At 48.0% G+C, this 24,915-nt stretch overlaps 2 protein-coding genes across 7 annotated transcripts in view; both read left to right on the top strand.

Moving 5' to 3' along the window:
* UBR4 (ubiquitin protein ligase E3 component n-recognin 4) overlaps nucleotides 1–2,806 on the top strand; it is a 67,634-nt gene extending 64,828 nt beyond the window's left edge. For all 5 annotated transcript variants that reach the window (XM_085242195.1, XM_019622358.2, XM_085242194.1 and 2 more), the window contains 3 exons: nucleotides 910–1,000; nucleotides 1,283–1,445; nucleotides 2,353–2,806. In XM_085242195.1, coding sequence (XP_085098321.1) covers nucleotides 910–1,000; nucleotides 1,283–1,445; nucleotides 2,353–2,417 — 319 coding nt within the window. In that variant the 3' untranslated portion in view covers nucleotides 2,418–2,806. The remainder of the gene's footprint in view (nucleotides 1–909; nucleotides 1,001–1,282; nucleotides 1,446–2,352) is intronic.
* A 2,968-nt stretch (nucleotides 2,807–5,774) lies between these two features.
* The window catches only part of IFFO2 (intermediate filament family orphan 2), a 32,524-nt gene continuing 13,383 nt past the window's right edge, over nucleotides 5,775–24,915 (top strand). The window contains exons 1-3 of one of the 2 annotated variants that reach the window (XM_085242229.1): nucleotides 5,775–6,511; nucleotides 23,234–23,294; nucleotides 23,768–23,863. In XM_085242229.1, coding sequence (XP_085098355.1) covers nucleotides 5,925–6,511; nucleotides 23,234–23,294; nucleotides 23,768–23,863 — 744 coding nt within the window. In that variant the 5' untranslated portion in view covers nucleotides 5,775–5,924. The remainder of the gene's footprint in view (nucleotides 6,512–23,233; nucleotides 23,295–23,767; nucleotides 23,864–24,915) is intronic. The other variant, XM_085242228.1, reaches the window with a different exon arrangement.

Below are 24,915 nucleotides of genomic sequence, written 5' to 3'. Positions count from 1 at the left end.
TGTTGCAGCTGATGGTCGGATGATCGAGCTGTCCCTGTTCATTGCAGGGGAGTCGAATTAGATGACCTTTAAGGGTCCCTTCCAACTCAAACCATTCTATCATACCCTCTGTCCTGCTCCCTGCTGTCAGTGGCAGCTGGGCTGGTTCTGGATACCCATAAAAGGCCATTTTCAAAGCTTTTGAGTGGTGATTGGAAGTGGCTGGTGAGGGAGGCAGCTGTACCTGAGGAAAGCGTGCAAGAGAATTCCAAAGGCATGAGAGCTGCTGGCAGGAGGCTCTGCCGTGCCACAACCTGTTGGTGATTCATCCCACAAGCTTTGGGAGTTGGTGCACCACGACAGCTCTGCTCCTTTTGTAGCATTTCTGCAGCTGGATGGTGGACGTCCCAAGGCACAAACCCTCCCATGGCCATACAGGAATCAAGCAGCATTAAGCAGAAGTTGTTCCGTTTCACCAAGGCTCCTTTTTGGGGCTGGGATCAGATTCTGCCATTGCCTGAGACCCATGTTTTATTATTTCTTTGGGAATCCACTATACTGCAGCTAGTGGACATACACGTGAGAGCTGTGCATTATTTTTCCAGCTTTGCTGTTGACTTCCTACTCAGCCTTAGCAGTCCACTTCCCTCTCTGCTTGATTTCTCCTCATGAAACACGTTTTTTATCGGTTCACCTCCTTTGGTAACAGCAGCTACAGCTCATAAAGCAATTTCCCAGCCACAGGGAACCAGTGCAGGATACCCAAGGTTTGTTTTGTGTCCAAGAGCACATAGCAGAGCTCCCCGAGAGCCATTCCCCACGCATTATTGACAGCTTTGGGGCCGTTTCAGCTTTCACACTATTCATCACATGGCTTACCAAAGCATAATAAAGTGATTAACTCCGAGATGGATTTCATTATCTCCCTAGATTGGCAGATAAGGCGGTGAAGGAATACGCAACGTACCGCTCTGGCCTTCTCTTCTGGGCCCTCGTAGATCTCATTTACAACATGTTCAAGGTAAGAGAACCGTGAAGGTTCTGCTCATGCACTTGCTTATTTTTCAACCAAGGGTGTTCAGAGGGTAAGGAACGAGGTGGGGGCATCCACCAAACAGCTTAAAGCTTCCAGGGAGGGTTAAAAGCGAGAAGACGCCTCATTGCGTTCTGTACAAAGAGACTGGGAAGTCATCAATGGGGTGACTTGGTAATGGGGCTTGGGACAAATCCAGTGACAGCAGGGCATGGTGTCAGAGCCTTGAAGTTGTTCTGGTTGGCACTGTCCTGCTTTCTCCTCTTGCAGAAGGTGCCTACCAGTAACACAGAGGGAGGCTGGTCCTACTCTCTTGCTGAGTTCATCCGACACAACGACATGCCAATACACGAAGCTGCAGACAAGGCCCTGAAAACCTTCCAGGAGGAGTTCATGCCAGTCGAAACATTTTCCGAGTTTTTGGATGTGGCTGGTAAGCATGCACTTTGCTTTCCCTTTTATAGGCTGCCTTATGCAACTCGTGACTCCAGACAGCAGCATTCCCGACACAGCAACGGCTTGTTTGCAGGGAGGGAGGAGACCTTGGCACCCAGCTATGGCCTCAGCTATTTCCCAAACACGCTTGAGCATCCCCAGACAGGAAAATTTCTCTCACCTGATCCTGCGCGTCCTCCCCCTGCTCTGTTAAATAACTGACATCACAGCATAAGGATGTTTGGGGGTATATGAATCATAGAACTATAGAATTGTTTGAGTTGGGAGGGACACTTAAATACCATCTGGTCCAACTTCCCTGCACTGAGCAGGGACACCCACAGTTCCATCAGTGCTCAGAGCCCCATTCCCCGACCGTGGGTGCCTGCACCACCTCTCTGGACAGCCTGTGTAGTGCCTCACTGCCCTCATTGTAAAAAACTTCCTTCTATCCAATCTAAATCTCCCCTCTTTTAGTCTGAAACTGTTTCCCCAACAGACAGTGAAACAGTGCTTCAGTGCAATGGGAATTCCAGCTGGTGGGTTTTTGTTAGCTCCAGCCTCTGAAAATTCACCTGCAGAGGAGCTGCTCTTCTGCTAAGAGTTCCTGGTGCCCCTCTCTCATTCTCATGCATTTCTCATTCTCATACATTTTCATGTATGGAGCAAGCTGGATCTCTGCAGCAGCTCTGTTCCCCAAAAGCTCTGTTCCCTGCTTGGTTTTAACACACACACCTCAGCCCCATGCACACAGAAGGGTTTATCTCTGTTGAGTCCATACTTAAAATAACACTGCAGCTGTCATTATTAACTTAGTATACACATGCCCTAGCACCAATCTGTAGTGTCGGCTGGAGAAAACACTTCTTGGAGCTAATTACTGTCTTGTCTTCTTCTGTTTAAAGGTCTCCTATCAGAAATCAATGACCCCGACAGCTTCCTCAGAGATCTTTTGAATTCCATCCCCTGAGCCACCAGCACAGAAGCGATGGGCAGAGACCACACTGCTTGCCTTCCATCCCCGTGTTCCTCCTCGTGCAGTCTATCCCTTTCCTGAGGAGTGCTGCAGTTTATTGGGGTTTTGGTTTGGTTTTGGTTGTTGTTGCTGTTGTTGGTTTTTTTTTTTTTTTTTTTTTTCTGTTGTTTATTTTTCTTTTTGTTTTTATTTTCTACAGGTTTTTCTTCCTGGAGTGATGTGGAATTTAGATTTGTTTTATCTTTTATTTCAGTGCTTCTGTCTGTAAAGCCTTGTGTATTCAGCTGGTTCAAAGAACTTGTACAGAGAGGAATCCATACTAGTAAATCTTAATGCTTTAGTGTGCACCTCTTTGAAGTTAAATAAATCAAACAAATAAGTAAGATGGGTTTGATGAGTATTTTAACCTAAAGGCCAAGTTCTCTCCCATCTTTTTCTTTCAGAGCTCTTTATTCCAGGGCTCAGAGTTGCTGCTCTTTCTGGAGGCATAGGAAGCAAAAGCCTTGCAGGGAGCAGACTGGCAGGGGTCACTGATGCACACACAGAGCAGGTTTCCCTTGTGGGATGTGAGCCTTAGAAACACGTGTGTTGCACACGCACCCCTTCCTCACACCTGCCCACGGGGAGCTGTGTGTCATGGACTCTGTCCTCACTTTGCTCTCACCAGGGCTGTACTCAAAACAGGTGTGGATATGGATGGCAGCATTGCCTCTCTTCTACCTGGTACAATTTTCAGCTTTGGAAAATGCATGGAAAACAAACGCCACGTGCTTCTAGAGCTGGGTGCTTGCTCTCTGCTGGTAAATCATGCACTTTGCTGTGCCCTGACCCAGCACTAAGTGCCTGCTTTGGACACAGCCCTGCCTTTCTCACCAAGCTGTGCATGATGGTAAGCTGCCTCTACCTCTGCTGTCCTGTAGCCCACCTGCCACTTGGCTGAGCTGGAACCTAATAAAGCTTTCCCTGTCATCTTCATCTCTGTTTGAACTTGAATTTCTGCAATCCTAACGCAGTCCTGTCACTGTAACTAATAATTATTTCAGAGGATGAATAACTCGCCGGCCCGTTTGATGCCTTTTAGTGCTGTACATGTGCTGTGATTTGGCAGTGAGCAGGTGGGTGAGTGCTGTGTTTTCCTTCTCACCTCTGCTGGTGCTTATTTCACTCCTCTGCCTTGGTCCCTGTGTTTCCAACCAGGGCTGAGCCTCTGCTTTGTGTCTCACTATTTTTGCCTTGATATGCTTTCATTAAAGCCAAACACAAACACCACCCCAGTGGGGTCTGGGCATCACGGAGGATTCCCTGCAATTTTTCCAATGTAGAAGTCATTTATCTCCCTGTGTGGCCGCCCAATTGCTGCTTTCTGGACACAATGTTTGGGTCCCACCTTTTGGACATCGGGGTATGAAAACCCCTGGGTGCTATTCAGGGGAACCCAGTGCCTTGCATAACTGCTTCCAGCAAGGACCATACAGAAGAGGCTTCAGTTGGGGACGTGCTTCAGCCAAAGGGATGCTCAGATCTGGGGAATCTGCCTCTCCCTGGGAGGGAGTCGAAGTCAAATTATCTTGATGAAATGCCAAAGTGATGAGTGTGCCCTGAAGCACACCTGTGTGGCTTAAAGGGGTGATTGCTGCTCTTCTCAATGCTGATGCAAATATTTGGTTACTGGGGAAGCAGGCAACATTTGCCACCATCACCAAGGACGTGTCTCTGCGATGCTCTGCCTGCAGTGCTGTCACCTGCACCTCCCATCGCTCCCCTTGTATCTGTTGTGGGTTTGTTTCCAAAATATTTCTCTTATCTCCACGCAGAAGGAGATGTTGGTGGCACTGAGATGGCACTGTCCCATTGTTTGTGCCTCAATCTGCAGAGATAATGGTAAGAAATCCCAGGGTGCAGAAATTGGGAGAAATATGTGAAGGTGGGAGTGCCTCTGCCATGAAAAGCCAGAATTATTGGGAAGGTTGGGGTGCAGCAGCCCCGTGGAGGGATTTGATGCCTATCCATTCTCTCTCTCTAAATGGCATCGCAATTAAGCAGTGTGGCTTTGATTTGCTGGGTGGCTCAGAGCTCCAGGAGCTGCTTATTTAATAACTTCATTATTATATCATCAGAAGAGCGTTAGTTAGCACTTAAGCAATTCTCTGTCTTCAGATAACCGCTAACAAAATTAACCTTTTATTGTCCAATCTTAACAACTAAGCAATTCCCCTGAATTCCAGAGCATCTTGCAAGGCATGTGAGGAGTGTGGCTCACAGGGCACAATCACAATTTGGCTCTTCTTTGATGCCAAGTGATTCATCTGGGACTTGTGCTGACACCATGCACGGCCCTGTATGGCCCCCAGCACCTCCTTATGGCCTCCAGCGCTTACCAGTGGTTCTATATAGGGCTACTGATGGGAGTTGGGGGCTATATGGTGCCCACCAATGGCCCTATATAGCTCCCAGCATCCACCTGTGGTCCTATATAGCCCTCAACACCCATCAATGGCCCTTTATAGCCCGCAATACCCACCAATGACATTATATAGGCCCCAGAACCCACCAATTGCCCTATATGGTACCCAACAATGGTCCCGTATAGCCCCCAGTACCCACCAATGGCACTATATGGTGCCCAAAATGGTCCTATATAGGCCCCAATAACTACCAATGGCACTATAAAGACCCCCAAAACCACCAATGACACTATATAGGCCCCAGAATCCACCAATGGCCATATATGGTGCCCAGCAATGGCCCTATACAGCCCCCAAAACCACCAATGGCACTATATGGTGCCCAACACTGGCTCTGTATAGCTTCCAATATCTAACAATGGCCATATATGGTGCCCAGCAATGGCCCTATATAGCCCCCAGTACCCACCAATGGCACTATATAGGCCCCAAAATCCACCAATGGCCCTATATGGTGCTTAGCAATGGCCCTATATAGCCCCCAATGCCCACCAATGGCCCTACATGGTGCCCACCAATGGCTTTATATAGCCCCCAATACCCAACAATGGCACTATACAGCTCCTCCAAACCCACCAATGGCCCTATATGGTGCTCAGCAGTGGCCCTATATAGCCCCCAGTACCCACCAGTGGCACTATATGGAGCCCCCCAATGGCCCTATTTGATTCCCCAGCACCCACACAGCCCTCAATACCCCCCCAGACTCCTCTCCAGATCTCCTCCATCCCTACAATCTTTCACTCCCCTAAATGAGCCCCACTCCCCTCCAACTCCCGGCAACGAACACGTGGAACAGAGGCGGCGGGAGGGAGGCGTGGCCTCGTCGTGAGGGGGGCGTGGCTTTAGGACATTGAGGGGGCGTGGCTATGGTGGAGAAAGGGGGCGTGGTCTGGCGCGGTGGGCGGGGCTTCGTGCCGGTGCGGCGGTTGCGGCAGCCGCAGGAACGCGCGGCGGCGGCGGCGGCGGCGCTTCCCCCCCTCCCCCCGCCTTCCGTTCATAACGGCCGTTCGCCTCCCCGCCGCTCCCTTCCGCCATGAACTCGCTGCTATTCGGCGAAATGGCCCGCGCCTTCTCTCCCGGCGTTACGGCGGCTGGAAGCGGTACACCGGGAGCGGCGGGCGGAGCGGCGGGTGGCCCACCGGTAACGGCGGCACTGCGGAACGATCTGGGTTCCAACATCCATCTGCTGAAAGGTCTCAACGTGCGTTTTCGCTGCTTCCTGGCTAAAGTGCACGAGCTGGAGCGGAGGAACCGGCTGCTGGAGAAGCAGCTGGCGGCCCAGCAGTGCGAACGAGACCGCCGCCTTCGTTACAAGACCTTCAGCCGGGATCAGGCCGTGCAAACCGACGGCGGTCTCCCGTTAACCGGAGCTGCTCTGTCTGCGAGCCCGGCGCCCGGCCTGGTTCCGTCACATTACAGCCGTTTACCCGGTACTATTTGGAGCTACACTCAAGTGAGGCGTACCGGTGGCGGTGGATTGGAAACGGTTCAAGGGCCGGGAGTGTCTTGGATTCATCCGGATGGTGTCGGGGTGCAGATCGATACCATCACACCCGAAATCCGGGCGCTTTACAACGTGTTGGCCAAAGTCAAGAGGGAGAGAGACGAGTACAAGAGAAAGTGAGTGGGGTGTCGGGGTGTTGGGGGGCTTCGTTTGGGTGGTGGGGACCCCCTCCTCTTCCCCTTTTACTCCCCCCCCCTTTCCTTCAAAGGGGTTTTGGGCCCCCAGCTGGGGATGGGTGCTCCTTGATGCTCTAGAGAAGGGATTTGGGCTCCTCCATTTGGGGATGCCCCTCCCCCAGCATCACAAGAGAAAGGATCCCCAGCTGGGGATGGGGTTCCCAGCACAACGATCTCTCTGGAGAATGGATTTGGGGCTCCCTTTTCCCCCCCCCCCCCCAGTTGCGTGGCATGCACTGGGGGCACAGGGATGGACCCTCCTGTTACACCTCGATCCTATGGAGAAGGGATTTGGAGCCCCCAGTTGAGGTGGGATCCTAGCACTGCGACCCGTTGGAGAAGGGATGCGTGGACCCCAACAGGGGGTGCCCCTTTTCCTTTCCCTTTCACCCCCCTACCCACCCTATAATTCTCTGGAGAAGGGATATGGGGGGCTCCCAATTAGGAGTGCCCCCCCAAACACTGTGATCCTTTAGAAAAGAGACCTGGAGATTCCAGTTGGAGTTGGGCTTCCCCAGCACTGTGATCCTTTGGAGAAGGGGTTTGCTCCCCTCCCCAGCAGGTTGGCACAGCCCTGAGGGCGGAGGGATATGGGGGACCCCAATTGGGGTGAGGCCTCCACTGCACTGTGATCCTTTGAGATGAGATTTGGGCCCCCCTCCTGGTGGAGATGAGTCCCCTTCATACTGTGATCCTCTGGAGAAGGAATTTGGGGACCCCCAGTTGGGATTAGGCCCATATTTTGCCACGATCCTTTGGATAAATGGTTTGAGGAGCCCAGCTGAAGTTATGCCCCCATTGCACCACGATCCCCTGGAGAAAGAATTTGGGATTCCCCAGTTGTGTGGCAGAGCCCTGGGGTTGTGGGGATGGGCTCCCCTTGAAGCCTTTGGAGAAGGGATCTGGGACCCTCAGTTGGGGATGAGCCTCCCAGCACCACGGCCTTCTGGAGGAGGGATTTGGGCCCCCTCAGCCCGGGGGGCACAGGGATAGGTCCCCTAGCATCACAGTCCTCTGGAGACAAGATCTGGGGACCCCAGTTGGGGATGGGGCCCACTTTGCAGCCTCTGAAGGAGATTTGCAGATCCCCCCCAGCATCATGATCTCTAAAGAAGGGATTTGGCACCCTCCCCTCCCCCCATGCTGGGTGGCACAACCCTGGAGGCACAAGGATGGGCCCCCCAGCACCACAATCTGCAGGGATGATGCTGGCAGCCCAAGATCCCCTCCTTGGGAAGAGTTTGGTGGGGGGGGGACCCTTCTTGAGGAGGGTTTTCTCCTCCGCCAGCATCCACTGCACCACAGGGAGGCTGGGTGTTCCAAGCAGCGTTGTCAGGCTGTAAAACCCCTCCAAAACCCCCTTTTTGGAGATGGGGAGTAATCTGTTGTTAATATTGCATCGTGTCGTTCTTCCTAAATTTAGCTCGTTCTTCATTTTCTGGCTTAATCAGTCGTCGCTTTCGTCCGCCGGTTCTCTTAAATTAGCTCAGTGCTGCAATATTTGGGTTGCAAATACTGCAGGGGAAGGTTTGCTTGCAAAGGAGCTTCTTTGAATTGGTCAAAACAAAACAAAAGCCATCCGGCAGCCTTTGTGAGCCCTGGGAATCTTGAGGCTTCCTTCAGCCTATTGGGGTTTGAAATGGTGTTCTTTCCCCGGTGATGGATAGCATTCCCTTTGCAGTGCTGTGTTTGCTGCTCAACGCATCTGTGGTAGAGATGGAGGCCAAGGGAGGAAAAAAAAAAAAGAGGGAGAGAGAGAGAAAGGGTAGTTGGGATTCTGCAGGGAAATTCCTGCATTGCCTGAGCTGCTGGGCAGTGGGATTGGTGTGAGTGCTCCCATTTTGGGGGTTTTTTAGGCTTAAAATGTGTTTCTCGGGTTGTGTTTTTGTTGGAGAGCAAATGTAATCCTTTATTTGTTTGTGTTTCTTTTGGAAGCAGTCGGGGTTTCTGGTGGAGCTGCCTGAATGTCTTCTGTCCGTTTAACAGAGCTGCAGCGTGTGGCTTTTTGCATCCTTTTGTAACAGAACTCGTGAATTGGTTCAGAACGCCTTTACAAGCAGGAATATTCTGCTCAAGTAATGATTTCTGCCCTCTGTGTTTATTACTAATCTCAGCGCATCTCCTGCAAGCCGCCGTGCCTTCACTGCCAAGCATTGGAGCACCCACTGCATCCAATGGGAAAAGAAGTCTCCCTCTTTGTTCAGCTGACACACCGCGGGGCTATGTTTGCTTGGTTGGTACCAGGGAGATGGGAGGAAGCTGCAACGTGATGTGGTTGGGTGTTGTGTCATTGTGCTCCATGGCTTTGCTCACCCTTGAGCACCCTCATGCCTGCTCATCTGTGGTGCTGGCGATGCCATTCTTGCAGTAAGATTCCTCAGTTTGGTTTCACTATCCTGAGCTCACGTGGTGGTGTGTTTGTCAGCAGCCCTGGAAAGGTCGGTGTGTGTTCATGCCTGTTTATTTGCAGAGGAGGGGTTCTTTGTTGTGGCACACGTGTGCACGTACACAAAATACACGCTCTGAGTTTACATTATCTTGCAGGAGTATATTCAAGTTATTTAGGGAAACAATCTTGCAGTGGAAAATGAGCCTCGTGCTGTTAGGGCCTGCGCTAAGCTAAGTGCACACATGAGTTTCTGACACAGCTCTGTGATCCTACAAAGCCACGCAAGTGCTTAAAAACTGATAGGTGCACCTGGCAGGCAGGCAGCCCTCTGCAACAGCCCTGCTCCGTTTATTGCAGGGATGTTCATGCTGGGAAGACTGAGTTTGCTGGGTCTGCTGCTATGTTTTTTGAGCACTGCTGGAGTGCAATTCAGGATCATAGGATGGCTGAGGTTGGAGAGGACCTTGAAGATCATCTATTTCCAACCCCTGCCTTGGGCAGTTTCTGCCATTACTGATGGCTTCTTGTGGGAAAAGGCACCCATCTCCTTGGTTCTGCCCACCAACATCACTTTTCTGGGGTATCCCAACGCAGTGCGCTTTGGATAAACCCAATACTGGGATGTGCAGTCAGCAGAGCACCTGGGCTGTGTTATACCCCCGTTTTCAGAGAGTTACAGAACACCTTGGGTTGGAAGGGGCCACAAATGAGCACCCCAAGCAGCGCACCACGATTGCTTTCCTTCTACAGGCTGGGTTATGGCTTTGTCTGCTGCCCAGCAAGAGGCAACCCTTTGCATTCAGCCACCCTTGAAGACTGGAATCACAGGATGGTTTGGGTTGGAAGGGGCCTTTAAGATCTCCTTTAGGACTTGAGTGCACCCGTGTGCTCTGCCAGCAGAACGCTGCTGCGTGTGGCCACAGCTCTGCTGACGAGGTGAAACCCTGCTGCAGTCCTGCCCTGCTCTCCCTTCTGTTCCTCTCCCCCCCTTTAACTGCTGTGGCAAGCTTTGCTCTGAACACTTGAATAGATTTGTCTATTATGGTTTCAAAATTGTTCTTAATTGGAGCAGATATTGAGCTGGCCAGATGTTGGTTGTCTTTTCCAGCCCAGATTTAACTCTTAGTAAGGGTTGGACTGGAAATAATTGTTTTACCCCAGGATGGTATTTCATTGGGAAGATTAATCAAGTCCACTTGAAAAAGAGATTATCTTAAATTTGCTGCAGCTGGAAAGGACAAAGATTATCATTGTGAAAGGCACTGAGCGTCAAAACTCACTGGGTCTCATTTTTTAAAGGAGAGAACTTAATAAAAATGTGCTTAAGAGAAGCCCTGGAGGAATGTCTGAGAACTTGTAAAGCTAAAATAGCAGTGGTAACAAGATGCAAATGTTACGCATAGAGCCAATCAAAAACAAATAATTTTTTTATCCCTCCAGAAGAATGCAATCATCGTGCAGGACTTGTGTCCACGTTTCAATTGGTTACAGAGCTGGCAATAATGCAAAAGCCACACATATATATGAGGGTATACATTTAATTCTGGTGCATAGGTATATTTCGGTATATATAGGAATGTATTTAATTCTGGGATGTGTACTTTTCTATTTTCTATTGTAGCTGTGCTGCAATGAGGTTGTTTGTGTTCTGCACCACTTCCCATGTGGATGCAGCCCGATGTCAGAGATTTCAGGTACCCCTCATAGATGTGAATCACGGAATCAGTAAGGCTGGAGAAGACCTCTGCTCCAACTACCCAGCTGATGTGAGGTTTGATGCTAAGTGCTCACCCTTGGGAAACTGGACATTCAGTCTTAAAAAGAGAAATCTTCTTGCCCTGAAAGGGCAAAGGACTGGGATTTCTGGGCTGTAGTAATGCAGGTAAAGTTTGGGAGAAGAGCACAGGGCTCCCTTTGATCCTTCTATCCAGCAGTGCTACGCAGAACCGAGGATTGAGGCTCTATTTGCTAGATACTTAACCAGATGAACTCTGTGCCTTATTAAACTGGCTTGGAATGGGAACCACCGGGGTAGGGTTGAGATGCAAGGACTGATTTCAAATAGCGTGTTAGCTGTTCATTCTGTGCTTTATCTTTGCCCAGCTATTAGCTCAGAACCCCAATTAAAACAATGAATTTGCAGATGAAGCGGATCGGAGAAAGGAATCGCCGCGTGGTGCTGTGAGTTTCAGAGAAACTTGGGCTGTGCTCTTCAAAGAGTGGCATCCCCTGTTGAAAGAGAACCACAACGCTTTCTGTGTGTGTTGAATTCACCTTTTGTTCCTCAGTGACTCACGGTGGGGAAACCTGGCTATGGTGAAGGGGAAAAACCAGGCAGAGAGCACGGCTGTGGGGCTGCAAATCCCCCAGGTGCCTCTGATCGCCAACCTATCAACCCCCCAAGACCGTTCTGATGTAGGGGTGAGGCGAAAACAAACTTAAACCCAAGTTATTTCTGGCTCTTCATCATGGGTAATCACAGCCTTTCTGCAGGGAGAGCTGGGATGGAGCTGAAGGAAGCGCCGAGCCCATGGACAGCTCAACAGCTGCTTTTTTGTGGTTGGGTATTTGTGGTAAAGCTCTGTCTGGCCTTAAGTTAGCTTCCTGCGTTTCCTTCTCTGTGACTAACTAACTATTCTCAGTTTGCTGGAAGTGTTCACAGGACGTTGCTCTTTTTGGCTCAAGTCTCTATTTTAAACGTAAAGTCCAGCTGTTTTCATGGAATCATTAGGGTTGGGAAAGAGCTCTATGGTCACCAAGTCCAGCCATCAACACATCATCGCCATGCCCATTGACTGTGTCCCTAAATAGAACATTGAAGTCGGAGAAGACCTTCAAGTTCACCAAATACAACCATCAACCCATCACCACTGTGTCCCTAAATATAATCACTAAGGTTGGAGAAAACCTTCAAGATCACCAAGTCCAACCATCAACCCATGACTGCCATGCCCATTGGCTGTGTCCTTAAATAGAATCATTCAGGTTGGAGAAGACCTCCAAGATCACCAAATCCAACCATCAACCCAACCCCAAATAGAATGATAGAATAATTAGGGTTGGAGAAGACCTCCAAGGTCATCAAGTCCAACAATAAACCTATCCCCACCATCGTGTTCTTAAATAGAATCATTAAGGTTGGAGAAGACCTCCAAGATCACCAAGTCCAACCACCATCTCATCACCACCACGCTCACTATGTCATAGAATCATTAAGGTTGGAAAAGACCACTAAAATCTTCTCGTCCAGCCTCAACCCCACCATGCTCAACGAGCCATGTCGTGGTTTGTTTGGGTTTGTGCAAGAAAGGAGATTTTGTAGTTTGGTCTAATGTAACACGGCGTAGTAGTTTAACTGAATTTAGTTTAAGTGAAGCTCTTCTGCAGCCTTGTGACCAGTTCACAGTGAGAGATTATCTTGTTCCCAGAACCCTGAGCTGATTTGTGCTGAGAAACAGAACGAGGCACTTCATGAACATACAGCAGGAAAGCTGTATGGCTTCTCCAGGGTATTATTTTCTACATTTTGCTCTCTTGTGGTATGTTTTGTATGGTTGTTCTTGGGCACTGCTGTCACGTGCCAATGTTTAGCAGCAAGTGAAGTGATTGAATGCATCTCCATTTTATGTTCAGAATAGGGGAGAAGTAAATTTGCTGCAGTGTGATGTGAGCTTGGATGCACTGATAGATCATAAGGTTTCAAATATATTGTTGGAAAGCCTTGGTTTGAGGTTGGAGATGCCCACGCTTGCTGGTTAATGACTCGTGTTGGAGGGTGGCATCTGGTTTTGGTGTGAAAGAAAGAAGTCATTTTGTAATCCCTGGCTGCCTCTGGGTCCCAAAGCAGGCATGAAAAATCCCATGGTTTACCAGTGCCTGCTGGTGAGTTCAGTAACTTAGAAATGAAATTATTAGTGCCATCCCTATAACATAAGGGAATCCATCTCCTGCTTTCTGTGCTACGAATGGTGCTGGTCAGCGTGCAAAAACAGCATTGGCTCACACTCAGGGCACACTAATAAGCCCACTGCTGCTGTCAGGGCTGGTTCCCATGGGGGAAAAATAGAATTTCCTCTTGCAGGCATAAGGCAATGTGACATATCCACCCCATGGCTCTTCCTGTAAAGCATTGGCTGTGTGATGAAGCACTGGGCAGTCTGGATTCTGTCCTTACTCTTCCCCCAAATACCTCCCCAATGACTCCACCAGCATCCCTGACCTTTGGTTGTTTCTCTGTTCCACACTGCTTTGAAACCCCCACTCACAAAAAGAAAGGGAGAAAAAGGAGTGCAGAGCACTTAGGAACTCCTAATTCACAGGGCAATGTTTTTCCACTAATCTGTATTCTTACCCAGCACGTGGAGCTGCTGGCTGCCAGCAGGGACAAAGCGACCCTGGGAACGAAGCCCCTCCTGCAGCGATGCCATACAGGATTTCAGCCCTTCCAGAACTGCTCTGGGACTTCAATAAGCTCATTTGGGGACAGCTGTCCCTTGGGTTAGCTGGGCTTGGGGCTGTGACTCAGCCTGGAGCTGCAGGCAGTGAGCTCACTGCCCGCCACGCTGCTCCTCCAACAGCCCTGCTGCCTTCAAACCAAGTTTGTCCTGCAGCTCCTCAGCCCTCCATCATCTCTTCCCTTCCCTAAATAGCACAAGCATTCCGCTGCCAGAGCTTTGCATCCCACTAATGACCACATTGCTCATTTAGCTCTCAGGTAATGTCAGCGTTTGCTCTGCAGAGCAGATCTCCAACACCAGCCTCTGTTCATCCCATTTTCCTCATTGTTCATCTGTGCATTAAGTACTGAGCAGTTATGTCACTGGGAATTGATGCAACAACAAAAACAGCCATTGTGTTGGTGTGAATTTAAGGCTGATCTGCCTTTCTCCAAATACTGCAAAACGCCTGAGCTTGGATGCTATATCCTCCTTGGTGTCATCTTTATTAATTTGCTCCCATTTAAATGGCAGGGTACTGCTGTTTAATGGTACTGCTGAAAGGACCAGTCACTGTAATTAGCCAGGAATACTAAACTATATTAATCTACCCATTGTACTAAAGTGATTAAAGCAGCTTAAACACAGTAAGCACCCTCACGGTTCTTGGAGGGCTGTGTCAGGAGTGCTGTGTGTTTCCTCAAGTGTCGCAGCAGGCTTTCAAGAGCTGTTTACTTCCTACCTTTTGCTATCACTTGCTGTCTCAGAACCCTGATGTTGCATGCAAATATTGGTGGTGGGTGAACAGTCGGTCTGGATGATCTCAGGGGTCTTTTCCAGCCTCAAAGGTTGTGAGATTCACCTTTGCAAAGATAATCCAGCTCATAAAATAGAGGTCAGAGGAAGCTGGGTGCATAGGAACACAGTGTGGAGACTTTGCTCTGTATCTCCGCCGTGACTTTGATTTCCTGATAAGAATTATCTCACTTGATAAAACAGCTTTATTGGGTTCAATCAAGCCTTCAGTGTCGGAGCAGAGATTAAGACAACTTCTGGCTCTTGGTTTTGAGGCTGGTTTTGAGGAGGTGGAGGGAAAGGGAGGGCAGAGAGAGGCTTAGCACTCACTCTTGGCTTTTCGGGCTGAGATATTGCAGAAGTGAACGAAGACATCCCAGCAGTACACTCCAGCAGGAGCTCTGCTTGCCTTCTGCAGAAGAATAATTGCAATTCTTTTTATCACTTGGTCTTATCAAGAACTTGTGCCTTCCAGAAGTGCTCTGCGGTGGTCCCAGTGCAGTTACAACACAGATGAGGACTGGCAGCTTATAGCAAACCCAGCTCCGAGATCAGGGAGACTCAGTGGAGACCTCTTATGTAAGTGTTACTCAGAACTCCCTGCTCCATGCAGAGAGCAGGAGACCCACAAAGCTCAGCCTTTCCCCTCCATAGCATTGCTATGAGGTCCGAAGGCAGTGCTAGAAAGAAATAATCCTCACCCTACATGGGAAACATTTCCCTTGGTTAAAAGCTTGCTCGATTACTGCTTAGAGCTGTGATGTAAGAATCTTCCACGTAGTCATATGCATCAGCTGAGATAATGTGCTGTTTTAACTTGGCAGCCTCCAAGAGGACATTCATGAAAGCTTTCAGTAGGTGTTTATAGCAAATAGAAAGGAAATTCATGCCACAGAAGTTTGCCTGTTCTTTCCGACAGCTTAGCATTAGATCTTATTATGGCTCTAAATCTCTTCTGTAACTACTTGTCTCCTCAGCTGCCAGGCTTTGGCAAGTAGAAGTGTTTTGCTAAGAGAGCAAAGCGTGCCTCGCTTGGTTTTTCTTTTTTCCTCCTGCCCCCAAAGTGCTTCTTCCACGTTAGTATTTGTACCAGGTCTTGAAGCGTCTCCTACGTGGGGATTTAAATATATACAAATTAAAAAGAACTAAGAATTAGGAGAAAAAAATGGTGAGGCTCTGGGACGGGCATGCCGGTGCCTATCATCTGCTCTTTAAATCCATTTGATTAAATGATGAGCATTAAGCAATTTCTGAGTTTCTCTCAACAATGGATGGATTCTTCTGTGATTATAACATGACTCAGTCATAATAATCCCCTTTCATTGTGCACTTTTTGTTCCTGAAACTGAGCACTGAAGGCTTCTCAGTACCTCCCATCCTAACATCCAACCTGACAATTTGGTGAGGAAACCTTTCTCGCTCCGTTCTGCTCTGCTGCAGCCTGTATTTATGTCAGTAATGATGCAGATGGTGGGGATGAGCTGCCCAAAGGAATCACGTGGCGTTTTTGGGACGCTGTGATAATAGCACACTGTATTCTGCAGCTCACAGTCCCCTTTGTGTGCACGGGGTCTCTTTGAGCTTGTTTTCCCCAGCCTTCCCAGTGCAGCTCTATGAGTTCATCCCATTCACACTTGCACCAGGCTCTTTCTAAAAGAACCTGAGGTGCTGAGCAGGCTGTGCAATAACTGCAATATGATTTTTGCAGCTTTGCATGCTGTTGGAGGGTTAGGAAAAAACACTATTTCAAGATGTCAGATTAATTCTTCACGTTTGCCCAAGGAGGCTGTGGATGCCCCATCCCTGCAGGCATTCAAGGCCAGGCTGGATGTGGCTCTGGGCAGCCTGGGCTGCTGGTTGGTGACCTGCACACAGCAAGGGATTAAAACTACATGATCACTGTGGTCTTTTTCAAGCCAGGCCATTCTACGATTTGCTCAGAGATGCTTGCACATGTTACATGAGGCCTTAATAATGGAATTTAGCACGTGGCACTACTTCAGGCTCATAGCCTCTCTTTTGCTCTTTGTGCCCCACTTGAGTTTTGCAGCATCTGTTTTGGAAATCTTTGGAAATACAGGCAGGAATAACAAGTTTACTTGGCTAAATCTCAGAGCAGTTTGCAAAGCATTGAGGCCGAGCACCTGGATGTCTGACACAGTGCCTACCAGAATGATGTAGCTGCAAAATAAATGTCTATACACGATCAGCTGTCTTTAATGCACAGCATTTGTAGCGCTTGTGTTTGTGGGAGATTTCCTTACATGGGAATTGAGCATTTGATAATTAACTCGTAGCTAGCAGCGCTCTACCGTCGTGTAATCCTGTGCTTTTGAGATTACCTGTTTCAAAATGAGTCAGAGTAATTGCTTTATCTGCAGTTATGACAACAGTTTCACAGGAATGTAATGTTCTTTGCTGTGGCTGTTTCATAAGCTGTGCTTGCAGTTGTCTCCTCTGTACCTGGGTGGCAAAGGAGATAAGGGCTCATCGTGTTCGTGCACAGGAGCAGCTCAGTGCTGCTGTGTTCTGATCAGCCAGGGCTGACTGATGAGCTCTGTAGATGGTTCCTCTCCTGCACAGCATGTTTTCCCCCTTCCATGTTTGCCTCATCGTGGTAGGATACTGATATAGTTTTATCCTCACCTTGCGCCCTTCTTTTTGTGCAGAGCGAATGCTGAACTCCCTGCCCACCTTCCAAAAAAGCAAACCCCCAAGCCTTGCATTTTCCTAAATTGCTTTTTTTTTTCTTTTTTCTTTTTCCCCACAAGGCTCTTTTGTGAGAAACTGAACTGAGTTAGCTTCAGTTACCACGAAGCTCGTTGGAAAATGGAAGGCAGGCAGCTCTGTGTTCTCACGTTACTGAACAAATCCATCTCCCCTTCCCCAGGGTCTGCTGTACCACTGGAAAAAAAAATGGCATTTCAGCTGTCAAAAACTGCTGCAGAATTGTTTGTTCATGCTTAAGAGAAGTATATTTGTTCAGGGCTTGTAAACACCGTCAAGAAGATTTTGACAGGAGCGAAAAATGAACTTAAGCTGCTGGTGCTGAGTGGGAAAGAGCAAGCATTAATCCTGCTGGAACCCCTGGCTGCAGACTGCCGTGCCCAGCACTCTGAGCTCAGCACATCCAGCTCCATCTGATCCTTCCTGCCTTCAGATAGGCTCTTTGCTGCCCTGGCAAATACAGGAGGGAAGCAGTGTTTGGTTTGCTTTGTGTAGTAGTTAACGTGTTGTGCATTACATCATGAGGCTTGCTGCTATCTTATCGGCTGCGGCCGGTGATGACTGACCAGAAATCTCTTTCTGCAGGAAATGATTGGGTTCCAGGAGCTGGTGTGGAGAGCTCCAGAGGTAAAACGTGACTCTAATTAATTAGATTCTGATTCCAGAGTGTGGACGCTTTGTAGAGAAATACCAAATAGGCAGAGGCCTTCTGTGGTTTTGCTCCTAAAAGCTCCATTCCTCCTGAGCAGTTTGGATTTCCACACGCCTGACCTGAGCTGGAGGAGCAGAGCAGCTGTGTAGAAATTAAAGATGATGTGAGCTTGCAGGAAAGATGAAATGGACCTGATTAGGTAAGGCAATTCTATTTCAGGAGGGTGTACAGCCGTGGCTGGTAGGAGGTGTGGTTAATGTGTTAATCTATCTCTCATCACTCACAGCTGCAGAATAGCAGGTCAGTGGTGTTACAGAGCCATTAATGGTTAGGAGAGACCACTAAGACCACGTCCAGCCCTGCAGTGGTCAATGGAAGGCCTTCAAGGTGCATGTGCAGAAGGGGAGGTGCAAGGATTGTCTGGGTATCAAAAGATGCTTTAGAGTGGGAACTTAATTGCAGGGCTGTCATACTGGAGGTGTCTTATAGCTGTGTCACTTAACATGCATTAAATTTGGCTCTGAATCTTGCACCTATTATATGTAGATTCTCCTAATGTAAGGAAAGCAACACCATTTGCTCTCTAAAGGAATGCCAGCATGGCTGTTGCTGCTGCTTGAAGTTATTGAGCTCTTGTGACATTATGCATGGCTTAATGAACTTAATGAACAAATGAACCTGCAGCTGATTTTTATTGTGGTTCCATTAACAGGCTCGATCATCATTCCAGATGAATATAATCAAGAGGTATAATTACACAATGCTTCTCTGTATAGTGAGTTCTTCCACTAATTCTCTTCACAAGGAATGGAGCCTAGCAGAGGGCTTTAATATTAACCTCTCCTTTGTAACGAACCCCCTGAGCTTGAACAGTGCAATTTACCTGTCTAACCTCAACCACTGCCACAGGTTCAAGGCATGGACACCCACGGACAGGTTCCATTGCATGGACACCCTCCTTGCTTTGGGAAATCTGATGCTGCAGAGTATGAGCAAAGAGAGCTGTGACTTGTGCAGAGCAAATGCTGCCCTGCCTGTTGCAAGCAACAGATGACTTCATTCAAGAGTGCAGCTTGCTGCTGCTGCGTTAGAGCCAGCCTTTAATGGAATCAGATGTGCACATTAAATTAATACGTTTTACATGGAGCCCATCAACAAACATTTAATTTACTTCAATACGAAGGCAGGGCACGTGGGAGCAGAATGGTCTGTGCTTGGGATAATCTAGGAGAATCCCTGTGTGACAAAAGCTTTCTTAATCAAGAGGTAGCATTTGTGAACAAGCTAATTGTTCACAGTTAGCAATTGCCTAACGTGACCTCCCAGCTCGCTTGGTGCAAAGTGCATCGGATGGAAAAATGGAATCTAAAAACAAGGAGAAGGTTGGTTGGCTTTTTGACTCAACAGGATAGAAAATGGTTTTGTGTGGGTTTGTTTAGGAGCGTAAAGCTTTGTTTACATCTCTCCAAAAAGCCTCAGGTCCCCTCCCCAAAAAGTCCAAGTGGTCTCTCTTAGCCTGGGTACCGCAGTACATCCCAGGCAGCGTGCCCTGCCCAAATTCTGCCTCCAGCCATGCACAGGATTAGCATCCTCATATGTGGGAGTGCCACAGTTTGACTTCTGAAGGGCCGTTAAGTGAAATCAGCACTTAATGACCGGAATTATAAAGTATAATGTTGATAGTTACGATCTAGGTGGTGGAGAAGGGATTAGCAGGCATGTTGCTGCAGCCCTGGGTGCGTAATGAAATGGGATGGGCAGTGCATGGTGCAGAGCGTTCAATCCCGTGCCAGAGGTGGTGAGAAGGCTGCACACCTTCCATTTGGAGCTGCCATCAACGAGGGATGGGCGTCAGAGGGCTGAGAGCACAAAAGAACAAGCAGTGCTGGCACAAAGGAAGGCGAGCTCGGAGACGTGTCTCCCTTGGCATGGTTTGGTGCTGCCATGGGGTGGGGGTTTTCTCCACTTCCTTGCAGGTGTGGTGCAACAGAGAACGCAGCCTAGGTGATACATTTCTTACAGATGAGCAAGGCTGCGTGCATCTCATGCCCAAAAATGGAACGGTGGTGCCTTAGCATGCAAGGAAGGCCAACTGGAGTCCTGTACGTCCATGAGCATTTTTCAGCCGTTGTTCAAATGCACACTTTTTTTTTTTTCCTCCTATTGTAGACTTCAGCAGTTGAGCTCTTTGCTTTTTCTTTGTCTCCCTACGAACTGATGAGAAGGCAGAGCTGAAAGATTCCAAGTCCGTACCTATACCATCATTAAATGTTATTTGAGGAGGGTTTGCTCCCTTGAGGAAGGGTGTTTTTAATGAAAGAAAGAGTGCAGTGGATGCCATCAGGCATCATTAACGATCAGCTGCTCTATTTGCCTTTCTGCCTTGAGCAAAAGCATATTTAGGGCCGTATGTTTATATTTGGCTTATTTTGCAAGCATCTTATCTGTTGTCTAAATAATACTGTGCTCCTGCATTCATAAAAGAAACTCACCGAGCAATTTTTGCAAAGGCAAATTTGCAATTTTTTCTTTCCTGAGCAGCTTTTGTGAATCTGATGGGCAGTTCTCTCCTCCTGAAATTCACTTTGATGATACTGAGGGAGGAGAATTAGGCTCAGGTTGGTCTGAGCCAACCTGAGAGAAAGTTTGGAAGCCTGTTGTGTTAACCTCATGAATGCTAAGGTTGGCATGCTTTGGAGAAGGTTTGAGGGGATACCATCGAGTTCCTGAGATACCCCCCTTAGCAGTGTTGGTGTTGGTGTAGCTGCTCTTCCAATTTCAAAGGAAACACACAAGTTTGTGGTGTGACTCAGCTTTAGAGGAATAAGGCTTTAAGCAACTTTAATCCTAGCTGACTGCTGGTGAGTATTGTTTGTTTAATAGCCCTGCAACGCTGCTGTTCCCTTTAAAGACAGCAAACCGCCTTTGTTCTCCTCTAAGCTACGCAAGACACTGATTCTTAATCACAGGGCTGCAGAAGTGGTTTGGGGCCCGGAGCTGCAGTGACTGCACACTGCTGGAATGTAATTTGTCACATCTGGTAAAAGGGAATCGGTCCGGATCTGCTCCAATGCACACTAGCCCTTTTTTGGGGGTGGTGGCTGTGACTAAAGCACACTTGGTAGGTGGGAAAAGTGGAAAAAAGCATGGCTAGGCTTGAAATATGTATTTGTGATACAGTCAGCAGTGCAGCCTGCTGGGGTTGAGCCTTTGGGAAAGCCATAGAACCGTCAGGGTTGGAAAAGAACACTGAGATCATAAAGCACAGCCATACCTCTGCATTCCTCTGCACTACTCCAGTGACCACATCTTCTGCTGTCAAATCAACATCAAGAAGATATCGACTAGCATAAAATGATATTAGGAGACAACTTGGAGCACGTTGATTATTAATGATGCCAGTGCCATACTTAGCATCTTCTCAGTGGCTTCTTGTTGCGTTTGTTGGAACGTGTGATAGCAGCTGCCAAGGGCCCTTGTAAAGTCCTGTGTGTTACAGCAAATAGAGCATGATCATATGAATGAGCAATCTTTCTGTTGTCTCACTTGCTTGGAAGTTTAAATGGAGAATGAATCAACTGCCTCTTTGTCAGCCTCCAGCTTCTCCTTCCCCTTCTTCCCTACCAATGACCTGATCACTCCTCTAATTAAGAGAAACAGAAACCAGAGTGGGGTGTGTTGTGTGTAAGAGAAGACTGGCCTTTTCCTCTCCTTTGACTCTGAAGGAAGGGAATTAGGGCTGTAAATCACCGCTCTGTGAAATGCACTTGAAGTGACATAAGGAGAAGAAATGGAACGACTGGAATTTTGTGCAGGATGAGGGAGGTTGGGCTGAGCAGACGTCGAGATGCGTAATTTTGGCAGCTTCCCAGCATGGCTGAACTGCTGGGGAGGAACGCTAATCCTTTTTGCTTGCTTTTTGGCACAACCACTCAAAATATGCAGCTCCATCTCCCGAAAATACATCCTTCTCTGCAGACTGCATCGTGCTCTGTAGGAACGCAGGTAATACAGCAGGGTAACCTGAATGCAGCCTCTATTGCTGATGGAACAATTAAAGCCTGGAGGAGCAGCACGCAGTGCCAGCACTGACTTGCATCCACAGAGGGCCAGGAGGAGTGATTTAAGCCCAGCAGCACTGCTGTATCTGAAAGAGCCTATCACAGACTGCAGTATAACTCTGCTTTAATTTCACCTTCTTGACTTTAATATTAAATCTGGGAAACGAAGTTACTATTTTTATAGGAGCATACATGTAATCAGCAGTCAGAAAGGAAACAGGATATGGAAATACAAGCGAAAATATTTGATGACAAATGCAAATTTCAGCCTAAATATTTTACCCTGCTTGGCAGTAAATGCTCGCTGGTAAAAAGATGCACCACAAACCTTCCTGTGTAAATCAACCGTGGGTTGTAAGGGGGGAGTGCACATGCTGTTTTGCTGGCTGTTGCTGCAGCACAATGGCAGGAGGGAGAAGGAGCAGCCAGCATGTCATCTTGGTGCTGCTGCAGTGAGCTGTAACCCCTTCAGGAGTTTCTGGTTGTGCAAGTAGCACCGTGCATCCTCCCCTGCAGGAGATCCTCCTCACCTTCCAGCTCAGATGGGGTTAAATTTGCCCTTCAGTGCATTATTTGATAAAGTTTTGGTCCCTACAAAATAAACAAACAAATAAATAAATAAAAACTCTGGCAGCAGAAATTATTACGATGGCATTCAGACGTGTTTCAATCATGTGGTTTCCAACATCAGTTGGATTACTGAAAGTGAACACATAATTCCTTCTGTTATGAGGGACTGGGCAGGTCTCCTGTGGCACTATAGGACCGTCGAATCATCAAGGTTGGAAAAGACCGCTCATATCAGCAACCCATCAGGCACATCCCTCAGTGCCACATCTCCACTGAACACCTCCAGGGATGGAGACCACCACCTCCCAGGGCAGCCAACAACACATCACCTCTCTTTCTACTCTTTACTCATTGTACTTTTCTTCCTGAACTCAAACTGTATTCACGTGTATGGATGAGCATCATCACGTTTCTGAGAGCTTTGCTTTCAGGTCAGCAAATGACAGAAGTTGACAGTGCCCTTTGAAACGTTTGTATGCTTGAAAGGAGGAACTGCTGCATGGTTCTATACCCAATCCAATAATGATGCTTGTAGTATAAGGTTTAATTACACAGCTTGTAATGACAAAACTCCTTTTCTTGCACCCTCTCAGTTCTGCGTATGCCCTGCATTCAGAGACACTCAGCTGCTCTACTTGAGACTGCAGAGGCATGCAGGTTCTTGCAGGTTTTGATGTAGAGAGCACGTAAGTGTTTGAGTTGATTGGGCTGAACAGGTGAATAGTGAGAGTGCTGATTCGGGTGATTTAACTTCAGATGCCTTCTATTGCTCTGAACATTTCCCACCTTACTTGGAACCAAAAATTGCACAGAACTGTAGGAAGGGTGCTGATCCCAACGAGAGCTGATTTCACTTCTGTGCTTTTATAGGCTTACATCCCTGGTTTGAGGGTGTGTAAAGGAGGGGGACCATCTGCTTGACGTTTGAAATAACTGTCATCATCCCACAGCGAGCAAAAAACTTGTGATATGGAAAAAAAAAATACATTCTTTCCCACAGTTAACACTCCATCTGCACATCTTGTCTTTCAGATGGGAAGAGGAACTGACAAGAAGAATGAGCCTGGAGTCTATGGTAGAAACCTTGCGAGAGGTAAGCCTGGAATAGAACCCTGGAAGCATTCAGGTTGAAAAAGACTTTTAGGATCACCAAGTCCATCCATCAGCCCATCCCCACCATGCCCACTAACCCATGCCATGGAACCAGGAATCATTTAGGTTGGAAAAAAACACTAAGGTCGCCAAGTCTATCCATCAGCCCATCCCCACCATGCCCACCAACCATGTCACTCAGTGCAGATAGCATGTGCTGAATGGCAAGTGCTTTCTCTACACCTTTCATTGTGCTAATCATCGTTCAATTAAATGGTGAAATTAAATTAATTAAAACCCCTCCTGTAGTCCCAGCAGCTGAATGCCTTGCTGTGTGCTAGAGAGCAGGGGGAATGCTTGGAAGCTGAGTGCAGCGTGGGGGTGGTGATGTGCCTTATCAGCCCTGCTCAGGTTAAGTGAGGAAGTGTGTGTTGCCCTGTGGCCTCTGAGTTCTTTGTGTGTTTTCTCTTGCAGGAGGCGCAGGAAGCGGAAGCTCTCCAGGAGGAGTTAAATGAAAAGATTGAGAGATTGAAAGCAGAACTGGTGGTGTTTAAGGGTCTGATGAGTGATGTAAGTACACTGGAGAGCAGAGTGGCCAACTCCCACTGCCTCTGTGAAATGTGTGCGTTGTGCAAATGGCTTCATTCATGAAAAAGTTACGGTCTTAGTGAGTGCTGCTTCGTAGTTAGTATTACGACTGCCTTTATGATCTAATGCATCAGACAGATCACCCTTCCCCCTGCTTCCTGTCTGGTCTGTGTAGAGATGCATTAACTTGCTGCTTAGCCCATAAACTGGACTCTTCCCTTCCTCCCCCGATTCCACTGCTGGCGATGCTGGCATTCCAATCTGCAGCCATGGGGAACGTGATGGAGAACTCCCAGGTTAGGGAAAAGATTCGGTCACCATACAGCTGTCTTGCATTTTAGCCATACTGATCGTATAATCGTGCAGATATCTGAAAGAAAAGCTGGGTGAACACTGAGGTGGCTTTCTCCATTAGACTGCAGCAGCGTGCTGATGCCAGTTGTCTAATGAAGATGTTCTCTTATGCTTATTTATTCAGTAATTTTGTTTAGAACCGCTTCCTCCGGTCTTTATATGAGCTTGCAGAACCTGCTCCCCGGTGTCAAATGTATTCTCTCAGGGCCACTGGATCTATTCATGCGAAATTTGGCAATTAGCTGTCTCTTCTTCTGGTGTTTAATGAAGAATAGGCATGCTTGGTTAGAGGCAGTGTGAATCTTGTTAGGGCTGCATCACTTAGAACTCGTTCACAGAGGGAAAGGTGTTGTTCAGTGTGTACAAAAAGGGTGGTGGTGAATGCAAACATCCTGCTGGATTCAAGAGAAGGTGTGCTCTGAGCTTTGCAAGGTGGAAGAGAGCCTAAGGAAAGCAGCAAGAATGCTTGTTTGAATCCTTCCATGTAAATATGTAGGGCAGAGAAACACAAAATGTTGGCACGTGCCTCGTTGCCTTCCTGTCGATAAGAATCACTGCTACCTGTTCAGTTGATAAGAGTGTGTTTAAAGAGTGTCATTGTTCATAGCCTCCTTTTTTTTTTTTGGAAAATAAAAACCTTCCCAAGTTGTCCAGAGGTGCTTGACAGAGGCTGGAGAAGA

Source organism: Meleagris gallopavo, chromosome 23, assembly GCF_905368555.1.
Source record: "Meleagris gallopavo chromosome 23, MGAL_WU_HG_1.1, whole genome shotgun sequence".
Lineage (NCBI taxonomy): Eukaryota > Metazoa > Chordata > Aves > Galliformes > Phasianidae > Meleagris > Meleagris gallopavo.
The sequence above is the reverse complement of the archived record's forward strand: the minus strand, read 5'-3'. Positions and strand labels throughout refer to the sequence as shown.